Genomic DNA, 24,124 nt, shown 5'->3' with positions numbered 1-24,124 from the left:
CTGCCCATGCCAAGTGCATGGGCAGTGCAGGGGCTCCCAGGGGCACCCCAAGTCCCCTTACCGCCAGCCGTTCCATGGCGGTGTTTACCGCCACGGACAGGCTGGTGGTCGGGGACTCATAATCTGGGGATTATGACCGCCAGGCGGAAGCCTGGCGGTATGTTGGAGGGGCCGGCGGTATGGCCGTGGCTATTACGCCATGGTCATAATTGCTGGCGGAACACCTTACCGCCGGCCGCGAGGGTCGTAATGACCCCCTAAATGTTTTATGAAAATCCTAACACTTACAATATCCGATGTTATTACAATTTTAATGGGAAACGTTCAGAATGGGGGAATTCTAACCCAGCTATTTCACTCCAATATACATTTTTAGTGGGGACAACTGATTACGCTACAGTAAATGAGGTACCAGCAATGGTACTGACCATGGATGTTGAAAAGGAATTTCACCTGATAAGCTGGACATTTCTGTTTAAAATTCTGAAAACTATGGAACTGCCCGACCAGCTCATCAGGACAATTACTTCCATATGAAGGATTGGTGGCTGGCCTTGTTTTAATTGTGAAGCTATCTACCTCTGTTAGGATTTCTAGAGGAACAAGGCATGGCGGTGCTCTTTCACCTTTGCAATCTGCAGTTGCTATTGAACCTCTGGCCTGTGCACTGAGAAGATCGGAATATGTGAAGCCTGCAGGTTCTGAGCCACCTAGGCTCAAATTTTACACCAATTATTTGATATTATACCTCCAACCTGATCCAAGGGTCATTACCAAGCTCTGATCTTTTGACATCTTTTTCGACTCTTGCAGGGTATAATCTCAATACCTCCTAAACTGAAATGCTTCTGTTTAACACAGATTTCAAGGCATTGCTCATACTCCTGCAGATGTCATATGATAAGCATCTAGTTTAGTATTAGAAAATTAGATTTACAGAAAACTAGGGAGAGCTTTGTAACGTAAATTACACTCCTCTCCAAAATAAAAGTGGTTGTATGTTGGACAGATGGAATAACTTAACCGTCCAGATTATAGGTAGAAAGGCAATGATGAAAATGCATGTCCTGCCATTAATTAACTTTATGTTTACAGCTATTACAAAAAAAATGTATAAACAACTTCTTTACAAAAATTAACACTTAGATCATTAGCTTTATCTCGAATAATCACCAGCTCTACAACGAGAGAGAAGAGGAGCTTTACCAGAGTGGAGTGCTTGTTACCTGGCCTCTCTTCTAATTACACATACTAGTTTTCATAATATAACTTGTGCTAAGACCCTTGCTGATTTATTTTTTGGAAACATTCTGAATGGGAACTCTCACTACCCAGACCCTCTGGGACAGCATATACAAAATCCGAAGCTGGTGACGTATCAAACCACCATGTCCTTTAAACAAAAACAAATGCAGATGTGGGGATACTTGAATAGCCCAGCAATCCACGCAGCAACCCCTCTTAAACTTTGTATGTCCCACAGATCTTCAACATGTAGTCAGTGGATGGGAAAGAGTTGAGTTACGAAAGGTAGTGGTCTGGATATGTAATAACGAGATGATTTGCTGGGAGCCCTTTAAAACTAGATTGAAGTCAACAAATGAACAAAATGTACTACATTATTTACAAGCGTGAAGCCTGCAAACAAATGACATCCCTTTCAGATTGAAGCTTTTAGGGATACGGTCAAGGAACTGTAAACCCCCAAAATGTAACGAGAAAAATTGGTCATTGGGTTCGATGGCTTCAAGGCGGTCATAATGATTTTTTTTTTTTTTTTTTATAATTCCGATTTGGCCCAAAGTAAGTGGCAAAAAGAAGCATGTTCGAAGAATCTGGGGCTAAGAACTAGGAATTCCTAAATTTGGTAGGTTATTGTTGTGCTAACAGCCTGCTCGCCAATTGCAAATTATTGGAAAGCTGAGGAACCCCCAGATTTCCAAATGTGGCTTAGCTAGGTTCACCTAGTTTACAAAAAGGAAAACATATGCAAAAAAGGCAGGGGACGTTTTATAAAAAAAAATTAATAGTTTACATATGCTACAAACATGAGGGATTGATTTGGTGCTTTAATTACACAGGGCTAATTCGATGAATTTGAAATATTTATGATTTGCTTATATTGCTTAATTCAGACAAAGTGAGACCAGTAATATGTAAATATCTATCAGAATGTCAATATTAATAAGCTGGCCTGTTTCCACTATATAGGCAACTATTTGCTTTTATACAGAATATTTAATGTGATTGGTACTTTAGAATAAACTTCTTTTTTTTTTTTTAAACTGGAAGTAATAAAAAAGGGAAAAAATACAAAGTTATGGTATTTGTACAACTTAAAGCCAGTTATACCTATTATTTGAAATAAAAGAATAAATAAAGTAAATATAAAGCTTCCAAGTCACTTATCATATGCAACTAAAACAGGCTCTCCTAGCATTCATCTTGTTGGCAAATTTGTAGAAAGAAAAAAAAAAAAAAAAAAAAAAAAAAAAAAACACCACACACATGTATCAGCTTTGCACCTGCCTTGAGTCCAATGAATTACCCACAACATTCTACAGCTTATACTAGAGTCAGCACAAAGATCCTAAAGTGTTCTATTAAATTCAGTGGTATGATTTTATGAAGGAAGCATACTTGGTGGACGTTGAAGTTGCATTGATACACGAGTATCCAGCAGAAAAATCCTACGCTGATGCAACATGGGCAGGTCTGGATGAAATGCCAAACAAATTGAGTCATGACTGTCTTCAACAGACGAATAGGGAGCACAAGAATTTATGAAAAAGAATTCACTCTAAAGAGGATATAGTCCACCTGATACCTTAATTAAGTTCCAGGTTCCATTTCTTGTACAGAACCAGAGGGATGTGCTCCTCTTGTCAATGATATAGAGGATTTGCATGGATGGCTGACCAGAAGCAGCAACAGTTACAGCGTCACAATCCTTGTACATTACACAATATACAAAGCTGTACAGGTTTGATGCAAATAAAATCATCAAGACATACTTATCCAATGCAGACAAACTCACTCGTATAGCCAAGAATATGTGTCAGGATACAATTAAATACCACTTAGCACCAAATTTAAATAGGCCATTCAGATGCATCATCATCTGCAAAATTACCCTTCCAGGACTTCTGAGGTAGGTACTCTGTTGAAACATTATAACAATGGCCCACTTTTAATTATGTATTTCAAGAAGAGGGAGTATAGCTTATCCTCAGTTCTCTTAGAAGAAAGGCACAAAACAGAAAACAGTTTACATTTTTACTTTTGAGTGTGTAGACAGCAGGGATGCACAATTGTAATGCTATTTGTATTTGACCACCGCCTCCATCATGACCAGTGACCACATTTTGTGCTCAGCTACAGGTGCCGTCACAGTGGTGGCGCAGGTATTTTCCCACAAAGCTTGTTTTCGACACTGAATGTGTTTTTGCTCTTCCCGCCAGAGCAGGGAACATATTGTGGGGGATGCAGAGGTGATAAGAGTGTACCAGGGTGAGAATGTTTTCAGCAGAGAAGGGTACAGCTCAGTCTCGGTCTCTTGGGGCCTGGCCAATTCTTTTGCTTGTTTTCAACACAGACCAAGTACAGCCAGAATTTTAAGTCAATAGCTTAAGGGAAGGATCGATTGATAGAATCTTCCTCTTAAGTTAGTTTAAGGTATATAAAGTGGGGAAAATTGGGCACTGGCACAGAGGAGCTCATTTTGGGAGTGGACATATTGCCCAATTAGATCCCACTGGGGAAGTTCTCCTGTCTCAGCCGTTCAAGGTTTCCTGGCTTGATGTTGGCAAGGATGATGATGGATTTGACCCCCATGGTGACTCATTCTCACTTTTAATTACATACATGTTTATGCTTTGTTGATGCACTGCACAGTTATTTCTCAGCAATTATTCTTGAATATACGTGTTCTATTCCATTTGCGTTAAATGCTCATTTCATGTATTTGTGTGCTTTTAACTGAGAAGTGCCTTAATAAATTCATTACTCAAAATAAGAGTGCTGCATTCCTTGGCACAATTTCCTCTCAGTTTAAAGCAGAGCAGAACAGCACTCCAGTGAAAATATATCCAAACACTTGTTGATGAAGCACGTTAGTTCATAGAATGTAAAACCATTTTGTGGCTATATATAAATGGTTAACTGATTTTTTTTGGCATTGACATATCTCTAAAATCCAATGCCAACCAAGTATATCATTTAGAACCATCTCCCTCAAAAATACTTTAGGAAAGCCCACACTCATTTATCGAGCTCTACCTCTAATGTTCTCAACACATGGACTCCAGCACGTCTGCACTTTCCTGAAGTGACCCAATGTGTGCACACTACAAATTATCTTAATAAACACTTACAGAATTAGACATCACCGAGAACAGTCTCTTGCCATAGAAGTAGCTACTTCCCCACCATTTATGCCAGTAAAAGACTTAACTCACTAGTGGCAGGCATACTGGACACACTAAGTCCACAGGGTAGCAGCTATGTATATTCAGCTAACTGCTCAATAGTTTTCAAGCACTAGCTTTCTAAGGTGTCAATGAAGTTGGCAACATCAGTAGTCCATAACAGCGCTTTCCTAATACAGGACCAAAGCGGTAAATGTCAGTCAATGTAGTGTTTGAGGGCATGTGTCAATTCACCAATATCAGGGGGCTAGCAGAATTTACAACACTTTATCTTTGAAACAACTGCTGGATCCCTCAGAAATTGTCACTGCACATTTGTTTAACCATAATAGATCACACTTTCTCTTGTGAGATTCTCTGGGTTACTCCTCATTGCTCCTTCATGGACTCAGCTTGTATACCACGGCTAACTATTCACTGTGTATAGTGCATGGCTGCGAGTCACTAACCTGTTATTCCAAATGCAATTTAAGGAATATTTGTTATAACTACCCAGTGCATGCAGGGACTGCTCCTCTGCATCCCTGGTAGATTCTACAGGATCACTCAATTAGATGCAAAAATTAAACAAGCACTTGCAATGCAATGGGTCTCGCGTTTGCTCGAGGTAGAGCTAATAGCGTTGTAAATTTCTAAATGGACTTTTCTTGGCACATATATTGAAAATGAAAAGTAAAACAGTTGACATTAGTGAGCCGATTCAAAGAGACATGGCAGCCATGAGCGAGAAGGCGAGACATAGAAGGAAAAAGATGTTTGCTCATAGTCAAACGTATCGGCAAAAGTGCAATTACCCATGTAATAGGGTCAGTGTCCAAGGTGGTAACAAAACCGCCCCAAGGAGAGACAAATGTACCAATGTTAACAAAGGATTTTTGAAAGGCCAGCCCATGAAGGAGTGATAGTAATGAACATGCGGTGGGGGTGGTTAGAAGCCCGCAGATAGATTACAAAAGGTCAGCGCACTTGTACGCTCGACCTAAAAAGACAAAGTGCATGTGAGCATGCATTCTTTCTTCCATTCATCTTACCTCCATGAAAAGACTAGCTGCAGAAACCTAATATAGGATAAAAGCCCTGCTCTTCTCACTTAGACATGACACAAAAGTGATTCCCACATAGACTGCAATGTAGTTCAACATTCTCCCACAGCGTAGCATACAAACCCACCCAAAACATGTGCTTTAACTCCTCATCTGAGGCATGTAGCACCATATAAATCCAATTACAACTACTGTTACTTCCGAAACCATATAACGCCCATGCACATAAAACAACAAGACAAAGGCATGTCTACCGACCTATAAAATGTGTCAATAATCAGTAAAGCTGTCTGGGCTCCGACACAAAGGTCGTATACCCACAGCTGTGTGACTATGACAGTCTTCCAACCTACAAACGGACCAAAGAAATAACGAGGTCAAAGGACACTCTAATCTTGATGTAAAGCTCAGAACCACGTTGGCTGGTCAAATGGATTTATGACAGTACTTCAAGGCAAACCGATGACAAAAGTGTACGATTCAAATGTAAGCAACACAACTATTCAAGGTACTTGCACAAAACATTTGTTTCGTATTCATAGCCAACTCATTGTCTTGTAAGAAGAGGAGGAGGAGGATTAATGAAATACACATACTTGTTATATGGGAATGCACCATTGCCCCATAATGGAGTACAATGCACACATTCTCGGAGCGGGTCCTGGGATACGACTTTACGCTAGACCCTACAGCAGCCTTGTGGGGTATCATGAACGGCTGGGAGGGAAACTGAATGCATGCTTACTGTAAGACTAAGATACATAATTGCCAAACAACACATAGCAAAGAATCAGCAGAATGCTGTGTGTCCAATCCGACGGGCTATGTAACAAGACATCTCCCTACTGGGCGAGAATGAAACAAGCTGATATTTCTACCTTAACAAATCCAACAAAAAATGTTCCTATGGGTAAGTTAAGGCGACCTAGTACAGTAACACTGCACAATTAAACGTAGCTGCAAAAAGTCGAATTTAATCCAATGTTACTGGACACCTCATGACTTCAACTAAACAATAACGAGTAACTGCAGGAGACGGTTGTAGTTTCAACAAAAAGGCGGAATAAATTAAAAACACAGTGTTCCTCATTTGCGCCAAGATTTTTGTAAACTGAGATGCATACTGAACACTAGGTTAATTTATGTAAGTAAACGCATTGAGATTCATTATTCAATAAATTACAATTTAGTCGACTACAGCGCGAAGTGTGCTTGAATGGAAAGCGTATTTGCAATAAAGTCCAACGCCACTCGAAGACGGACAACATCAGGGAGAGATTAAAGGCTTTGAGGGACAGCTGAGACCCAAAGAACAAGTCGTACAATAATCCCCGTATGTAAATACGCAACACTACACGTTCACGTGACGAGACAATTACTGTACTTTATCACTGGCAAGGCAGTAAAAGCTGCAAAGCAAAATTAGACAAGCCCAGAGCATCTCGCCAGGTAGGTGTTATTAATTTGAAGCTCAAAGCAGAAAAAAAATACACGGACAATGACTGATTGCAGGTGCTAAGAGAGGAGTCATCTGTTTGGGTGGAGCAGACGCGGTGGCTTTAAGAAGAATACTCGCTAGGCAAAAGAACCACGGCTGTGGTGTTATGAGTCATTCCTGCTTTGCTAAAGAATGCCAAATCCCAGTGCCCAAAGCAACTCAGCGGAAAGGTAAACTTCCGTCTTCCAGCTCCGGATCGTATTCAGTAAGTAGTGAAGTTGCACATACAATAATGTACATGTCGTTCTACTGATACCCTGCAGTACACCGGGCATGGTAAATCTCCCCACCCCCATGTAGCAGCTGTTGGTTCCCAGTGCCAGGCACACGGCGCACACACATCTCAAGGACTGACCAGGGAGACGTGTCACTAACAAAGATCAGCTTCCTGGAAGAGGAAGCCGGGAAAGCCTGGCACAGAGCGGGCACCCGGCGGCAGAGCTGCCACCGAGGCCACGAGGTACCGGCCAGTTCTGGAAACGTGGACAGCGCTGTCAAAGTCCACAGTCAGGAAGAAGAAAACAAACCCTGCAAGGGGGTGTCGGAGGGGAGGGGCCAGTAAGAGGAAGGTATGTGTGGACATAAACAAAGACTGCAGAGGGACACCTGTGCTGAGGCAAGGGAACGGGACAGCAGGGTCGATCCTCCGAGGAAAGGGGGCAGGGCTGATGCTGAAAGGCCACCTGGGAGGTACATGAGGGAATTGGAGGACTGTGTCTTTTGGAAACAATATACAGGTCCGTACGGACACGTCAGACTTCCAGGTAAATACGAGGTTGTTTAATAACGTTCTGGGTAACGCAAGGGCTCCTACAGACCCCAGAGTAGCATGGGTGAGTAAGGAACCACAACGTAAAAAAAACAAAACACACTGCAACTGCTTTAGGAGCAGCCAGGTGAGGAGTGGGCTGGTTCATCCCGGCCCGGTGCAACATTAGGGGGGCAGAAGTTCGCTGACAAATTAGGACGCAGAAGGTACTCGGCGGCCGCCGGGTAAACAAGGAAGTGATGAGGGTCCCCTTGTGCAAGATCGGGCTGCTGCCGAGACCACGCCACGGGCAGCCACAAGTGAAGCAGCTGTTGCTGAACGGCGCTCACGCGGCACTGGGGAGTCCCCTCCGCAGCAAGTGAAAACGCTCACCTTGTTGGTGGGCTGGGAGCGGAGCCGCTTGAAGATGGTCAGGATGTCCTGCTTGTTGGGGTCGCTCATGGCTCCTGCGCTGTGTAACTTTCCCTGGTGCTGGCAGCTCAGCTGGGACCGGATTACTGGAAGCTCCGCAACTTCCAATGGGGCGCTGGCAACGCCACATCAACCATCCCGTGACGTCTTCGGGCGACTCCCCCGTACAGGCTTCAGTCTCGGAGGAGGCGGGACCAGACTCTCACTTTAAACATAGAAAGCAGACTCAGCAGTGACAGTGCTGTGGTGTCAAAAAAACGAAGCGGCCATCTTGCAATGTCCGTTTTATTGTTAGGACAGAGAGCCGGGCGGCTGTGTCAAAAGTTAGAAATTAGTCTCTAGTGTGGTGTATCAAAATTTAGAAGCCAGTACAATATGTTTTATTTGAACAACCAAACCGTATAAATTTATTTTTAAAGAAACTACACATACAGTGATCAACAGAACTCTGACCTATTTAATTACTAGCTCTCAACAGTTTATTAGTTACAATTGTAGTTGATGACTTGCCCTCTTTCCTAAAGGTAAGGTCTCCGTTTCAAAACGAGTGGCTTCTTTGCACACAGACTATTCTTAAAAGTCATGTGAAACGTACCAAAACCGTCACTGTACTGTGCGTATGTGCAATATTTCTCCAGATGTGGTTTTAGTTCCCATCTAAGCTCTTTGATAACGCTCAGAATAATCAGTTTATTTGCCTGTTGCTATGTTCCTCACATGGACAAGATCATGTCACCTTGCCCTGTCAAGTGGCATGCATCACAGGTCAGACTAACACAAATCATTAGTCATTACCGAATTCCCGCGCACTAGAGCATTTTGTCACGCAATTTTATGTCAAGACCGGAGACTCTTATTATGCTTATTTCTTGCTTTTAATTTGAATAGCAGCACAGTCAAGAAACGAAAGAACACCAATCTCATAAAGGCCTGAAGAAAGATCTGGGCCAATTGGAAAAAAATACAGGCTAGAATGGGCCAATCAGAGCCCAACATAACCAATATATACCTATCTAAACCACAAGCAGTCCTCTTTTCTTGCTGCTCGCAGTCAACATAAGTATATATTTCTCTTTATCATGTGTCTGCTTTGCCTCTTATTTGCATGCATTATTTGTTTCTACATTGCACCGTATGTATAGTTCATAACTCACCTTACAGTTTTTTCAGCATTTGCTTCCCCGTTCACAGCTTCATTTGGTGCCGCACAGGCGCCCGTTGCTCCGTTCCTCTGTCACCGGCGTTCTAACCGCCTCACCTCAGCGACTCTCCCCTTCGTGACTTGCTGTCAAACGCAGTTGTTTTGGCTAATTTTAGCCAAGCTTCATCGATTTTATTGCCTTTTGACATTCCCCTTTACTGGCAACACGCTTCGCTCTCTCTCCGATGCTTCCCATAAACTCTCAGCGTCGCTGGGTGTGTCGTGGCTTATTTTTTTCCAATAGGGGCGCGGCTTTGACCTTAAACACGCCCGCTCCTCGTGTCTCTTCAAATTAACCCTTTATTTACTGGTTTCCTTGTTTTTGTTAGTTTCCTTTTGAAAAATGGATTTTTCAAACTTTTTCCAAGGCAATGACAGCGAGGAAGAGTTCAAATCTAACTTAAATGATTTTATTCAGTTCTCTATTGCAAAAGCCGTTTCTCTATCTATGAACAGGGTCACAAAAAATCTGGAAAGCTCTGTTTTATCCCTTATGTCAAAATCTACATCGGCCCTATCTGCGGGGAATGCAGAAAGCGCAAAGCCTCAGTGGCTTCCAAAATTCAACAAACACCTAAAAAATCTTCGCTTTCGGATGATGAGTCTATCTCACACGAGATTGAGGACGAAGTTCCTCTCAGGCCTCCAAACAAGGAGGGGAACATTTTAGGAGAAAAGAGTAAAAGAAAAGTAAAGCACATTAATAATAGTGCACAAAAGACTGTGATTTCCACCATCCATGATATGGATGATGAAATTGACCCCGATTCAGATAACAATAATTATGATGATGACGATGATCTCTTCGACTCTTGGTCTGGCCCTCCTCCAAAGAGACAAAAGCTGGTGGTCGGCAATGATACCCCATCAGCCAAATCATTTTGGACTCAGAGGGTAATCCTATGTTTGACCCAAATCTTATCCACCACCCTAATTCCACGGAATGGTTTCTGTCATCTCATGTTGGGGATTATATATCGGCAAAGTTACGCACACCTTTAGACAAACAAACCAGATCAAAACTCAAGGAGGAATGCCCTAGGCCTGCTCTCCCTCTTCACATCACTGCTACTCCCTCCATAGACCCCTCTATGTTAACTTTCTTTACAAAATTTGGCAAAGATCCACGTAAAGGAGTGGATAGGGCCTGGTCTGTGTGCCAAGATAACATTTTGGATATTGGTGGGTCCTCTAGCGCGAATCTTTGATTTGGCCCAAACTGCCAGATTAGACAATCTGTCCATCAATTCAGAAGAATTGTATTTATGGGTCCAAAGAGCTTTCTGCTTTTTGGATAATACCAATTCAGCTATGACCCAGGAGAGGCGTAAAGGTTTACTCCTTAAGCTAGATCTTAAACTAGCAAACATAGCTTCAATGGACCCTTGCATTAAAGCTGACGGACTGCTATTTGGTGACTCCTTCATCAAGGAATTGAGTAAATACGTGACAACTTTTGCATCACTGGATAAAGCCCAGCAATCTCTAAAGAAAGTCTTTACCAATCTTGTTTTTGCTTGGGCCGGTAGAGGTAGGAGTCGCTTTACCTGCTGCTACTCAAGATCTCAGGGTTTCAGAGGCTCCTACAATTCCTCCTCACAGGAATTCCACCCCCACTTTTACCCCCAGAGAGCCAGAGGTTTCAGGGGAAGGAATCAACACTTCCAAAGATCCTCACAACCAGCAAGTAAGTGTACCTTTTGGCCATCTTTCCGTTGGGGGTCGTCTAAATTTGTTTCTGCACAAATGGAAATTGATAAGTTCAGACCCATGGGTTCTAAGTACAGTTCAGGGTTATTCTATCGTGTTTGACGACACTCCTTTTCAAACATCACTTCCCCTTCCTTTAAAATTCTCAGCAGAAATAACTTCTCTAGTATCCCAAGAGGTTCAGTCTCTCCTTCAAAAACATGCAATTCAACACACTCTATTACACCCCTCTGGTTTTCTAAGCTCCATCTTCTTAGTTCTGAAGAAAAACAAAAAATTAAGACCAGTCATAAATCTCAGAGGTTTCAACCGTTTTGAAGTTTATCGTCATTTCAAAATGGAGACCATCTTACATCTCAGGGATACTTTCCAGCAAAACGATTGGATGGTTCGTTTGGATCTCCAAGATGCTTACCTCATCATCCCTATTCATCCAGACAACAGGAAATTTCTTCAATTCCAATGGCAAGGTTCAATGTACCAGTTTTCCTCCCTCCCATTCGGTCTCTCTTCAGCTCCTTGCTGTTTTACCAAGTTAATGAAACCCATGGTTTCCTATCTCAGGACTCTGGGTATACGTCTCATCATTTACTTAGACGACATTCTGTTAATCGTTCAGAATCTTCAATCCCTACTTTCCCAAATGCATCTGACTTGTTCTTTTCTTATGGATTTGGGTTTTCCTATAAATAGGGAAAAATCAGTCCTCGTCCCATCTAAAAAAATTGCAGTTCCTCTGCTTTCTCATAAATTCCGCAGAAGCTTCTCTCCAGTTACCTGAATCAAAAATCAAAGCCATAAAATCAGAAATAACCAGCTCTTTAATCCTTCCTTCTATCTCCCTCAGGATTTTTGCAAGGATTGTAGGTCTACTCTCCTCCTCAATTCAAGCGATCTTTTTCGGCCCTCTCCATTATCGTGCTCTCCAGAGACTAAAGATTCGACATCTTCGCAAGGGTCTTGCTTATTCAGAATATATCCTCCTACATCACGAATCCCGTATAGAACTTTAAAGTTGGTTGGATCACCTTGATGCTTGGAACGGAAGGACTATCTTTGCATCAGCCCCAGATCTTGTGTTAGAATCAGATGCAAGTCTGACTAGTTGGGGCGCAAGATGTGGTCAAATATCGTCTGGAGGTACATGGTCTCCTCAGGAGTTTTCATTGCACATCAACTTTGCAATCAAAAGTTTCGCAAAGAACAAAGTCCGATGTTCTATTCTCCTCCGCATGGACAATCTGTCTGCCGTTCGCTACATCAACCATTTGGGAGGTACAAAGTCCAAACCTTTGGCGGAACTAGCCAAAAGTTTCTGGGCATTTTGTCTACGCCAAAAACTATTGGTTAAAGCAGAATACTTGCCGGGAAACCTCGATCGAGTGGCAGATTGGAATTCCCGTTTTCTGACCGATTCCAGCGATTGGTAGCTCCACCCTTTAGTGTTCCAAACTCTACTTCACAAATGGGGACCCTTACACATAGATCTATTGGCATCACGTCTAAATGCACAATTACCTCAGTTCTAAAGTTGGAGACCAGACCCCCTTGCCCTGGCAATGGATGCCTTCTAACAAGATTTGTCCCAATCAATCAATTATGCATATCCACCTATCCTAATGATCAACAGAGTTCTCTCCCAGGTCCGACGTCAACAAGCCTAGCTCATATTAGTAGTTCCCCTATGGCCATCTCAGGTATGGTATCCCCCTCTTCTGGAGCTAACCACAGACTTTCCGATAGTTCTCCCCATGTTCCCAGATCTCCTTCTCAATCCCGAAGGCCAATCTCACAATCTAATTCTCAACAATTCTCTCACCCTCTCAGCTTGGAAGATATCAGGCCTTCCCAACCTTGTTCAACAATTTCAGATTATATCTCTAAAGCATGGGCTCCTGGAACCACAAAGGCTTATAAATCAGCTTGGTCTTTACGGCATAGCTGGTGTGTGTGGGAAAATCTTGTGATCCCTTTTCAGCTTATATTTCTCTAATTGTTAACTTTCTTGCAGCCCAAGCAAATTCAGGTAAGTCCTACAGAACCATTAATCTTTATCGTTCTGCAATTTCTTTCAATCATGACCTTGTCAATGGAAAACCAGTCGGAGAACATCTCCTTATTTGCCGACTTTTAAAGGGAGAAAAATTCTCTAATCCTCCTATTCCCAAATATAGTGAATTATGGGACATCAATGTGGTTTTACAACTGTTGCTCTCCTGTCCAGAAAACACATCTTTATCCCTTAAGATGCTTTCTGCCAAATTGACAATGTTGTTATGTTTAGTTTCTATAAAACAATTATCTGATGTTAAAGCGTTAGACATTTCCGGTCATCATTTCACACCCACAGGTATCCTTTTTAAAATTTACAGATGGACCAAAACTAATATTTCTTCAGTTTTTTATCCTTATTTTCCAAACCAACCTAAATTATGTGTAGGAAATTGTTTAAAAGTATATGAACAAAAGACAGCACATCTTGGAACGTCCTGTTCCTCACAACTTCTCATCTGTTTCAAAAAACCTTACAAGCCGGTTTAATCTCCTACTTTAGCCCGTTGGGTCAAGTGGGTCATGTCCCTGGCTGGGATTGATACTTTCAAATTTGGTGCTCATTCTTCCAGGGGTGCTATGGCTTCTAAAGCTTTTTGGGCCAGATCTCACATAGAGGACATTCTAAGATCTGCAGATTGGTCAAATGACAATATTTTTCGAACCTTCTATTGCAAACCTATTGATTCAGTTGCTTCGGTGGTGATTGATATGCTTTCAAGAAGCATAATAAGACCCTCAGGTCTTGACATAAAATGTAGGTTTTCCTAGTAATTTATGAAGGAAAGTCTTAATTTTATCAAAGACACGGAGGCGAGTATTATCCCACCAAAAAAACTCATACTAATCATTTTCTCTTTCCCACCCGCTGCTTCTTCAGCAAACAACGCATGAAGATTGGAGTATTCCTGAAACCATCTCACGGAATTCCAAAGTTACACCTTTCTTTTCAGAGATCCCCACTTCAAGCCAGCTTCGCTTCTCCAATGAAGTTCTTCATTGGATTCACCTCGTTCAAGACTGTTTTTCTTTGGTTTTGGCCATTCTGATTGTTAGTTCCATTTTCCCAATGTTTTCGTCTTATAACTAGATTTCTTGCTCAAGAAAAGAGGACTGCTCGTGGTTTAGATAGGTATATATTGGTTATGTTGGGCTCTGATTGGCCCATTCTAGTGTGTATTTTTTCCCATTGGCCCAGAACTTTCCTCGGGCCTTTATGGGATTGGTGTTCTTTCGTTTCTTGACTGTGCTGCTATTCAAATTAAAAGCAAGAAATACGTATAATACTCGCCTCTGTGTCTTTAATAGAATTAAGACTTTCCTTCATAAATTATTAGGGAAATCTAAATTTTGAGAGGTTCTCTGCTCTCAGAAGCAGTTCTTTATGTGCCAGTGATAAAAGCTATTGGCCAGCATGCTAAGAAAGTCTCTGAAACTCACCATTTATCTGCTACTAGTGTCTGTAGCCAGGGCAGGTAAGGGGTCAAAAAAGATTAACAGCTGCCATAGTTAAATTACGGCTGTGTATGAGGCTGAGGGTAGGTAGTCCCTGCCCTCTGCAGACACAGGTAACTTTAAATTAAATGGCAATATGTTGTCTCATTGCAAGTACATTTGGACAAAAAAGTAGCACTTTAGCTCTTCATGCGTGGGATCATTTGTAATATTTATGTTTACAGGGATTTTTCTGCACAGTTTTAATTGCAATTATGTTTCACTCAGTGTCACACTTAAACCGTGGTAATGTCACACATAAGCAGTATGAAACTTGCAGCTATGGTCACCACGAAGTTGAAGTGGTGTTCAGAGAGCAGAACCCATGACATAGGGACTCGTGGTTGATTCATATGATGTAATGACAAGGTGATAAAGGTGCCTGGGTTTCTGACCTCATGGCTTGTTCTACCATCTACAGCCTGGTGTCACATCTGTGCTTCCCCATGTCCTCACCTCGTCTGACCTACCGATGCTCCATCCATTTCACCCTGAGGGCCGCTGTGTGCCTCACAGCTACCAATGCTCCTGGCCGCCTACCCTGCGAGCTGCCACCTGTCCTGCGGCCCCCGCATACCGGTCTATGGTTTCCGCTGGCGGTATGCCCATACCGTCACCACTGCACTGAGTCAGCTCCCCCACGCAAGGAGAACTCTGTTCCACAGCCAGCACATCCAGCTTATTACTCAGCGGTGGCCTTCTGCTGCCCCCTAGAGGTGCTCTAGCGATACCGCACCTCCTGCCAGCCCAGCAAATGATATATGTGTCTGCCTGCCCTTATCGGCCTCAACTATCTGCCTGTGTCACTCTGCTTTTGACGGGGGGATAATTCCGCTCAAGGATTTGGGAGGGGGCACATATTTCTCTGCCCACTGGTCCATGGGTGAGTGTGTGATGACGCGTATGCTGCTGCTGTGCCTCCTGTCTGATAAACACTGCCTCTTCTCATGTGCATGCTGCCACTGAACATCATCTTATCGTCTCTTGCCTGATTTGTCTCTGCCTGCCTGTCGGAAAATCCATTCTGCAGTTCATGTGGGGCAACGTATTTGTGGCATTCCCGAAATTGGTGGTTGGTGGGGGAGAAGAGCACATACCTGTTTGCTCCCCATCACAGTACAAGCACACATCAAAGTCAACCTCAACCACCATCCTGTAACACAATGCCGGAGTCAAGAGAACAGGTACTATTACCATGACCACCCATAGAGCCATTCGTAGTCGACGGTCCCCCATCTGCTCAAGCCGTGAAATGGAAAGACTGGGTTGAATGCCTAGAAACATACTTTGCAGCCATACCGCTAGACAATGACTGGCAGTGTCCCATGCTTCTGCAATTGGGAGGTGCAGCCATTTATAAACTGGGAAAGTCTGTCACTGAAACAGGTCCACCATTCACACAGGGCTTGCTGAAACTGGCCCTCCCTGCACATTCGGAGCCACTGGCTAACCCGGACTATGAGTGCTTTTTATTGTGCCAAGCTCTACAAATTCCTGACAAATCAGTAGATGCATTCTACACATGTCTGAAAGTTTTGGCCAGCCCTTGCACGCTACCTGATGTGAATGATGCAATCCGGGCTGAGTTCACCCAAGGGTGCCTATCAGTCAAGTTGCATGAAACATCCTCCAATTCTCCACCATGTCCATGGTGGCTATACTGACGATGGGCAGATCTAAAGAACTGTCCAAAGTGCACACTGCACATGTGGAAACAGTGCTGCAATGTCAAGTAAAAACGGAACCAGTCAAAGCAGTTGCAACAGGTCCAGTTGAAAGGAAGAAGATGCAATCCAAGCCCAACCCAGTGCCCAAGATGCTGGGCCATGTCCAGCACATGGAAAGCGATGTTCGGTGTGCAACAAGTTGAACCACTTTGCAAAGGTATGTCCATTCTTAGCATCTCCGTGAAGAACCAAGTCGAAACCCGTCAACGCCATACAAACACCGCTCGCTACAGAAGACGAAGAGGACATGGACAATGACAAAATCGGAGGGGCCATCCACATCATACATGTCATGTGGCCAGGTGGACATCCCATAAAACAAATTCCAACATGCAACATACTCCTTGCTGGTCATCAAGTACAATCGCTGATTGACACTAGGGCTTCCATTAATATGATGATGCAATCTGTGCTAAAAACACTCCCTCCCCAACTGGTTCTGAGCCCCACTTCCACGCAGGTATTCGCATATGGATCAACAACTCCCCTACAACTGGCCCGAGTATTCCTGACTGAAACTGCCCATGAACCTCACTCCATTTGCACCAAAGTGTGTGTCACCTGAGAGGGCTCAGGGGTGCTGCTAAGTTGCCGGACCACGGAATGCCTCCAACTCATTGCGTTCACCTTCAGTGTGCACCAGCAAAGCATAGAGGATCTGGTGACTGAGTTTGCATCTATGTTTGAAGGCATAGGGTGCCTCAAAGATCACCTTGATCATTCTGTCCAACCAGTCGCTTTTTCAAACATCGCAGAGTGGCCTTCCACGTCATGCCCAAAGTGGAAGATAAGCTAAGACATTGGAGCAAGCAGACATCATAGAGAAGGTCGACCGCCCGATACCATGGGTGTCCATGATCATCGTTGCACAAAAACCCAATTAGCCAGGGGAAGTAAGGATATACATTGCCTGCCCAACATCTCCATTCAGCGCAAACGGCACCTGACACCCATTGTGGATGACACAGTGCCTGAAGTAAGCGGATCCAAGTGGTTCTCCAAGATGGCTCTGCGAGCCAGATACCATCAGTTGCTGCTGTTCTCTGATTCTTCAGCCATCACCACTTTTTCTACCCATGTAGGCCTGAGGAGGAATAAAAGGCTCAGTTTCAGAGTATCAAGTGCAGCCGAAGTGTTTCTGGACATGATCAGCGGTGTGCTGGCTGGACTTGAGGGTGTCCTCAACATCACTGATGACTTTGTGGTGCATGCTCCTACCTTGGAAGAACACCTGGACTGCCTGAGAGTGATGTTTCAATAGCTGCAGGAAAATGGCCTCACACTTCATCAAGAAAAGTGTACCTTCCTCCAAAGGGAGGTAGCCTTCCTTGGGTATCGCTTTTCCCACACCAGAGTAATGCCAGACCCAGCGAAAGTGCCTGACATCCAGTTGGCACTGGCTCCCACCACAGTCACCGGGTTGCTAAGTTTTCTAGGCATGGTCACATACTGTGAACGTTTCATTCGAAATCTGACCGACCTCACGGCCGCACTGAGGGAACTAACCAAAACCAACACTGTCTGGAGCTGGAGACCTGAACAGGAAAAGTTGTTTCAAGCAATGAAACAGGCCTGGTTGGCAGGCACCACCTTAGTCTACTTTGATCCCAACCAAAAGTCAGAATTGTCCATTGATGCAAGACCAACTGGATTGGGAGCTATGCTATTCCAAAAACATAACAATGGAGAATAGGCTCCAGTGGCGTACGCAATTCGTGCGTTAAGGGAGACTGAACAGAGCTACTCCCACATTGAAAAGGAGGCCATCACCATGCACTAGGGCTGCTGTCACTTTCACATCTATCTCTATGGTCAGCCGTTTGTCGTCCACATGGACCACAAACCGTTGATCCAATTGTTCATGGGTTCAGTCTCGAAGTCCCCGCTGAGGACTGAAAAGTGGATTTTACAACTGCAAGAGTACCGGTTCACACATACCCCCCTGGAACCTAAAATCCCATGGACTACCTATTGAGGCATACATGGCTGGCTATGGTGAAAGAAGAGTCAGAGGCTGATGAAACAGAAGAGTATGTTCGACTGGTGGTGAAACGATCTAGACAGCTACCCATATCCCTCGCTTAGATCATTGAAGCCATGACTAATGATGACTGCCTCCAAATGACCATCTCTGACATAGTGTCAGGAAACTGGTACACGCTGAAGAGTAGAACACCTCCTTGGACCCAGGATGTGCGATTGACGTTGGATTCCCTGCACAACACCCATTCTGAACGAGCAGTGTTTCCCAAAGGATATTTGATGAGAGGGTCTTGGTTAGTGATCCCCAGAACTTTACAACAGTGAGTAGTTGATCTGGCTCATCTAGCTCACCAAGGAATCATTAAAACTACGGCTTGATTGAGATGCAAGGTGTGGTTCCCTAGTCTCAATGACCTAGTGGAATGGACTGTATGTCAGTGCGTGCTACGTTCTCACGGATGCCATTCCTCCCACCCCCTAGCCAAGATCCAGCTCAGACTTTGGAAGCCTTCCAAATGGCCGACAGATGTTGATTGTCATAGACGTCTTCTCTACATACCCAGGAATTGAAATAATGGATTTCACAACCACCAGCCAGATAATACCCTGGCTGGAGAAGATTATGGCCATTCACGGAGTACTTAAGGAGTTGTGCACTGATAATGGTCCTCCATTCTCAAGCCAGGAGTTTGTAGAATATCTGCATTCCCAGGGTATCTGTGATTTGAAAATCACCTCCCACTGGCGGCAGTCCAGTGGTGACGCAGAAAGATTTCTGTGCATGCTTAACAAAATACTTTGCATCGCAATGGCGATTGGACAGAACATGAAATGTGCTCTCTATGATTTCCTAAGGGAGTACCGTCTAACACCCTACTCAACAAAGCGAGTCACCCCCAGTGCTCTATTTTTAAATTGAACAGTGGAAGATGTCATTCCCCAGAGTGAAGAACCGTCAACGCTCTGGAGTCAAACTGCTGAAGTTCTAGGCCGGTGCAAAATATTAAATGACAAAATGTCCAAAGCCAGACGAGACAAACAAAGTTTGATCAAGGTTGGTAAAGCAAAGACATCCCGCAGCAAGTTCTTGTTGTTGTTTGAAGTTGACCCATGGGGAGTACAGTCAGCGAAAGGGACCATGATAACTGTTAAGAGAGCAGAAGAGGCCATCACAAAGAACGTATCCTTATTCAAGCCTTTACAGGTCGACAGTGAAAGAGTAAGAAGGAAACCACAACACAAGCCAAAAGGAGGAAAAAGGGAGTGAGAAGAAAAACAGATTAGGCGACCAGAGCTGCCTCCTGCAATGGCTTGTTCCCAAGAAGCAGGGTCTGGCACACCTCTGGGTGAACACACTTGTGTGTCATTTGATCCTGATCATTGTTTGCAGTCCACACAAGGCAGGTCGGATACACCAAGGGACAGAGAGATATCTTCGCTGAACTTGTCCAGCAAGATCATTTTGTCTGAAAGGTTTTGTAATAAATTGAACTCTGTTTTTGTTCTTGTGTCTTCCCACTTCTTTTTCCCCTGTGTTCTCTCTCTCTCTCTCTCTTTCTTTCTTTGTTGTGGGTACAGAAAATGGGGAAAATGTTATTTTCATCACATGGACGAGCCCATGTCACCTTGAAGTTGCAGGGGCATTCCAACGGTGGAACCCGTGACATAGAGACTGGTGGTTGATTTGTATGATGTTATGACAAAAAGGTAATAAACGTGCCTGGGTTTTTGATCTTGTGGCTTGATCTACCAACTACAGACTGGTGTCATATCTGTGCTTCTCTATGTCACGCTGTGCACATCTCACACCATACAACACCTGTAATCGTCATTAATATGTGTAGTTCTTCCTCAAAGTCCTAAAAAATGAGGACCCACCCTTGTCACAGACTATCACTGGTAAGAAAGTGCTAAAAATAAACTATTCCTCTTCTAATTAAGCCTATTTATGTCCCTCTCACAGTAAGCTACTCCTCCTGCAATTGACAATAAACAACTCAGCTAGGGGTTGCCACCTGTCTGTTTTTTAGAGGCATGACAAATATTATGTCAGTGTCCCAACAGGTACAAAAAATAGTAAAAAGAGCCAAAAGCTTGTATGTTTTTTACCCTTATCATTCTATAATTTAAACAGACATGTTACATACCTTCAGTAACACTCTTTCTGGTGGAAGCTTTGTCTAAACATAGATTCCTCACCATGTGAATATCCCCAGGCGCCAGACTTGATCCGAAGATTTTCTCAGATTTGCTCCTGCATGCCAGCAGATGGTGTCTTGCAGATCCATATCAACTCTATCCCTCCCCAGAAGTGACGCCAGAATCACATACTGGCACCAACCCTGCACACTTATATTAGTTTCTTTCTTGACTCTGTCAATGCCATTGGATTTGGAGCTTAACAACTGATCAGATCTGACAGCGTGCAGATCTCTAAATTGGGACCTTTATAAAGATGAAGAAAAGAGTCCATTCCACAGGACGAGGAGGAAGGTGAGGGATCTGCTCTTAGAGCATCCACCTGGCAGAGAATTACCAAAAGTAAGTAACTTGTTCTTCTGAATGATACTTCTAACTGCAAATTTCTTACCTTGTGAATAAATACAAAAGCAGCACCTCCTAAGGTGGTGGGTTTGTGGAATGGCTCCAACAAAAAAGTCCTGCAGGACTGAATGGGCAACATGCCCTTCCAAATGGACCTGAATATCAAGGCAGTAGTGCTTTGTGAATGTGTGGATTGATGCCTATGCTATAGCCGGATACCTGTCTAGAACCGGCACTCCACGTGTCACCATAGTGGTGATAGCCTTGCCTTTGGTTGAAAGAGCCTTAGGATTTTCTGGGGGCTGCTTCTTGGCCAAAGTGTCACAGGTCTTAATGCAAAGGACTAGCCATGTCAATATGATCCTTTTCTGCACCACCTTACTATTCTTTGCTCCAGTGAACCCCACAAGGAGCTGAGCGTCCACCCATTGGCCCATGGTAGGATCAATGTAAACGCTCAAGGTTCTTTTGGGTCTAAATGGTAAAGCCTATCTTTCTGTTTTAATGGTGAGGTGTGGCAAAGAATGCCAGAAGGGTGACTGAAAGTCCAACATGAAAAGGCGCCACAGCCTTTGGCAGGAATGCCACCCTAGAAAGCAACTTCAGTTTGTCTGGGAAAAAAGTGGTGTACAGTGGATGAATGGACAGAGCTTGTAGCTCATTCAGGCGAGGAGCTGAATTATTCAGTATGAGAAAGATTGTTGTGAGAGTCGGTAGGCGCAAATGACAGCTGTGCATCAGCTAAAATGGGGCATACATAAGGAATGTGGGGACCAAATTAAATAAAGGTCTCCACTGCTGCACCACAAAAGGCATGGGTGGTAATAAATGAACCAGACATTAAAGAAAACACATCACAACAGATGACTGGACGTTTGGTCCAGTAAATGCACAAAGGCCAACACATACCATTTAACAGTGCCTACAGCAAATCCTTGCTGGGCTAAAGACAGCACAAAAAGCAAAACATCTGACGACTTTGCTTGTCCTGGATCTGTATGACAAGATGTACACCAGACGACAAACCTATTCCATCGTTCAGCAGGAACAGTTTTTGTTGATGGATGCCTGGTTGCTAGAATGACATCAAATACTTTGACAGAAAGTCAACTGTTGCCATTCATTTTCCATGCAATGAGGTGTAGATTGTGCAGGCCTGGGTGCAGGACCTAGCCCTGCTGCTCAAAGGCAGACCCTTCCAAAGCATCAACCTGGTCAGAGGACAGATGGTCATTCCCAGAAGTTCCAGGTACCACACACTCAGACCACTAGGATGACTTGGGCCCAGTCATTCCTGATCTTCTTTAGAACTCGGGGCAGAGGCAGGAAGGCATACAGGCATCCAAAGATTCATCCGTGGCAGAACATATCTGAGAGAGAGAGAGTTTTTTTGAGAACAGCAAAACACAAAAGCTTTGAAATTGTGCATTCTCAGCAGTGGCAAACCATTAGAGCCAGGGCTCTCCCCATTGCTGGCGGATGCCCTGCTCCACCTCCAGGTGTAGCAGCTATTTGTGATCGAGTAGGTGTCCCTCTCTGAGTTTGTCTACCCTGACATTTAAGAATACCCAAGTCAACATGTCTGTCAGTACTATCAGCTCTGGGTGATGTAGGGAGAGGGGTCTGCAGCCAGTCCAATTGCAGTTGGATAGGCACCACTTCAGGTATTTTGGAGTCTCTTTTGAAACCTGGAAGGAATCAGGCAAGTTCCCTAGCTACTGTCCCCACTGAGACTTCAGATCACACTGCAAAACCCACATGTGTCATTTGGCATAATCCACCACCAGGATGCAGGAGGCCAAGAACCTAAGAAGTCTATCACACGGCGGGGGCACGAGGATGGAGAAGAGTTACCTGATGCCTGCTCATGTCAGCATTCTCCACAGTGCATACAGCAAAATAATCCAAGATCGCTTTCTCTTTACAGGACTTCAATCCACACATCGGCATAGAAAAAGGACAAGGTCAGGCAAGTGTAGAGATGGACAGAAGAGGAAGTGACGAGCTCATGAGGATATGGTGGGAAGAGCCAACCTCCATGAAAGCATCACCTCCACGACTGGAGCAGCATGCCTGGAGAAGAACAAACCCCAGAGGTGACCAGGAAAAGACAAGTCCAGGAGCAGAAGAGCCAAGCCTACCCACATCAGGAGTCGGAGGAAGTTGCTAGGTGGAGAGCGGTTGCATTTCCCATGAAGGCCACTGGCAGGACGCTTTGCCCAGCCACACTCCTGGAGGAGCGTGTCTAGCACAGGTGCATAATTGCTTCTGGTTTTGCAAAGGGGGAGTATGGGCAGGAAAGAGTAGGCTGGGGAATACGTTAATGAGGTCAGTCCCATTCAGGCTAAAGTAGCACCAATTACAGCATGTTGGGAGAGAAGGGAACTCCTCAACTTTGGAGTATTCTCTCAACCACTTCTTCTGAGCACCATGCACCCGCATATTTTATTTTGGTGGCTTGACAAAACACGCACAGTCGATAAGGCATTATTTGACCACAGCACTTTTGTTTATGTTTAGTATTTGTCACCTATCCCTGTACAACAGGACGTATCTGGGCACAGATATAAGGAGTACCAGTATTTATTAAACTTGGGTGAAAATGATAGCCATAAAAGGGAGAAGAAAACAAAACACTAATTGTAACCAAATAATAAGGGAAAGAGAGCAAGAATTTGCCTCTGTCTCTCTCCTTCTGTCGTGGGTGCCAGTAAGCCAATTTCCATCAGACAAACCTGCATACGTCAAGGAGAGAAGGAAGGAGTGATGATATAACTGATTCCATTGAACTTTATGAATATAAAGACAACATTACGAAAACAATGATAAGCACCGTGTCTTACTGGCATGCCAAGTTGCAGTCTTAGAGCCACTCTCACTAAGACCCAACACATAGGCTGAAACGTCAAGATTATAGACTGAATGTCTTGGACTCATTGAACCATAGGGAAGGCTCAAAGCTGCACCCTATCTAGAACGACTCTGATAAATGGGAAATTCTGCAGAGTCAGGCATGACTTAGGCACGTTGATTGAGACACCTAAAGATGTTAGGAGGTTGTCTGGGGGTGGCCTAGGACTGACTTTGGCAAGCCTGCCTTCAACAGTCACTACCATCATCACTTTTGTGAACACCCAAAGGGCACTGGTAAGGTCGAAGGGATGCACAGAGAACTGAAAATGCTTCTGGCCCACACTGAACAATAGGTACCGCCTGTAGGACTGCAGGGCAGAAATGTGAAAATAGGCATCCTGCAAGTCCAGCG

At 44.0% G+C, this 24,124-nt stretch overlaps 1 protein-coding gene across 2 annotated transcripts in view; it reads right to left on the bottom strand.

Moving 5' to 3' along the window:
- The window catches only part of ARFGAP3 (ARF GTPase activating protein 3), a 326,353-nt gene extending 318,048 nt beyond the window's left edge, over positions 1-8,305 (bottom strand). For both annotated transcript variants that reach the window (XM_069228315.1, XM_069228317.1), the window contains exon 1: positions 8,110-8,305. In XM_069228315.1, the coding sequence (XP_069084416.1) occupies positions 8,110-8,178 (69 nt within the window). In that variant the 5' untranslated portion in view covers positions 8,179-8,305. The remainder of the gene's footprint in view (positions 1-8,109) is intronic.
- Positions 8,306-24,124: the final 15,819 nt, after the last annotated feature.

The sequence above is a fragment of the Pleurodeles waltl genome, chromosome 4_1 (assembly GCF_031143425.1).
Source record: "Pleurodeles waltl isolate 20211129_DDA chromosome 4_1, aPleWal1.hap1.20221129, whole genome shotgun sequence".
In the NCBI taxonomy this organism is placed as follows: domain Eukaryota; kingdom Metazoa; phylum Chordata; class Amphibia; order Caudata; family Salamandridae; genus Pleurodeles; species Pleurodeles waltl.
The sequence above is the reverse complement of the archived record's forward strand: the minus strand, read 5'-3'. Positions and strand labels throughout refer to the sequence as shown.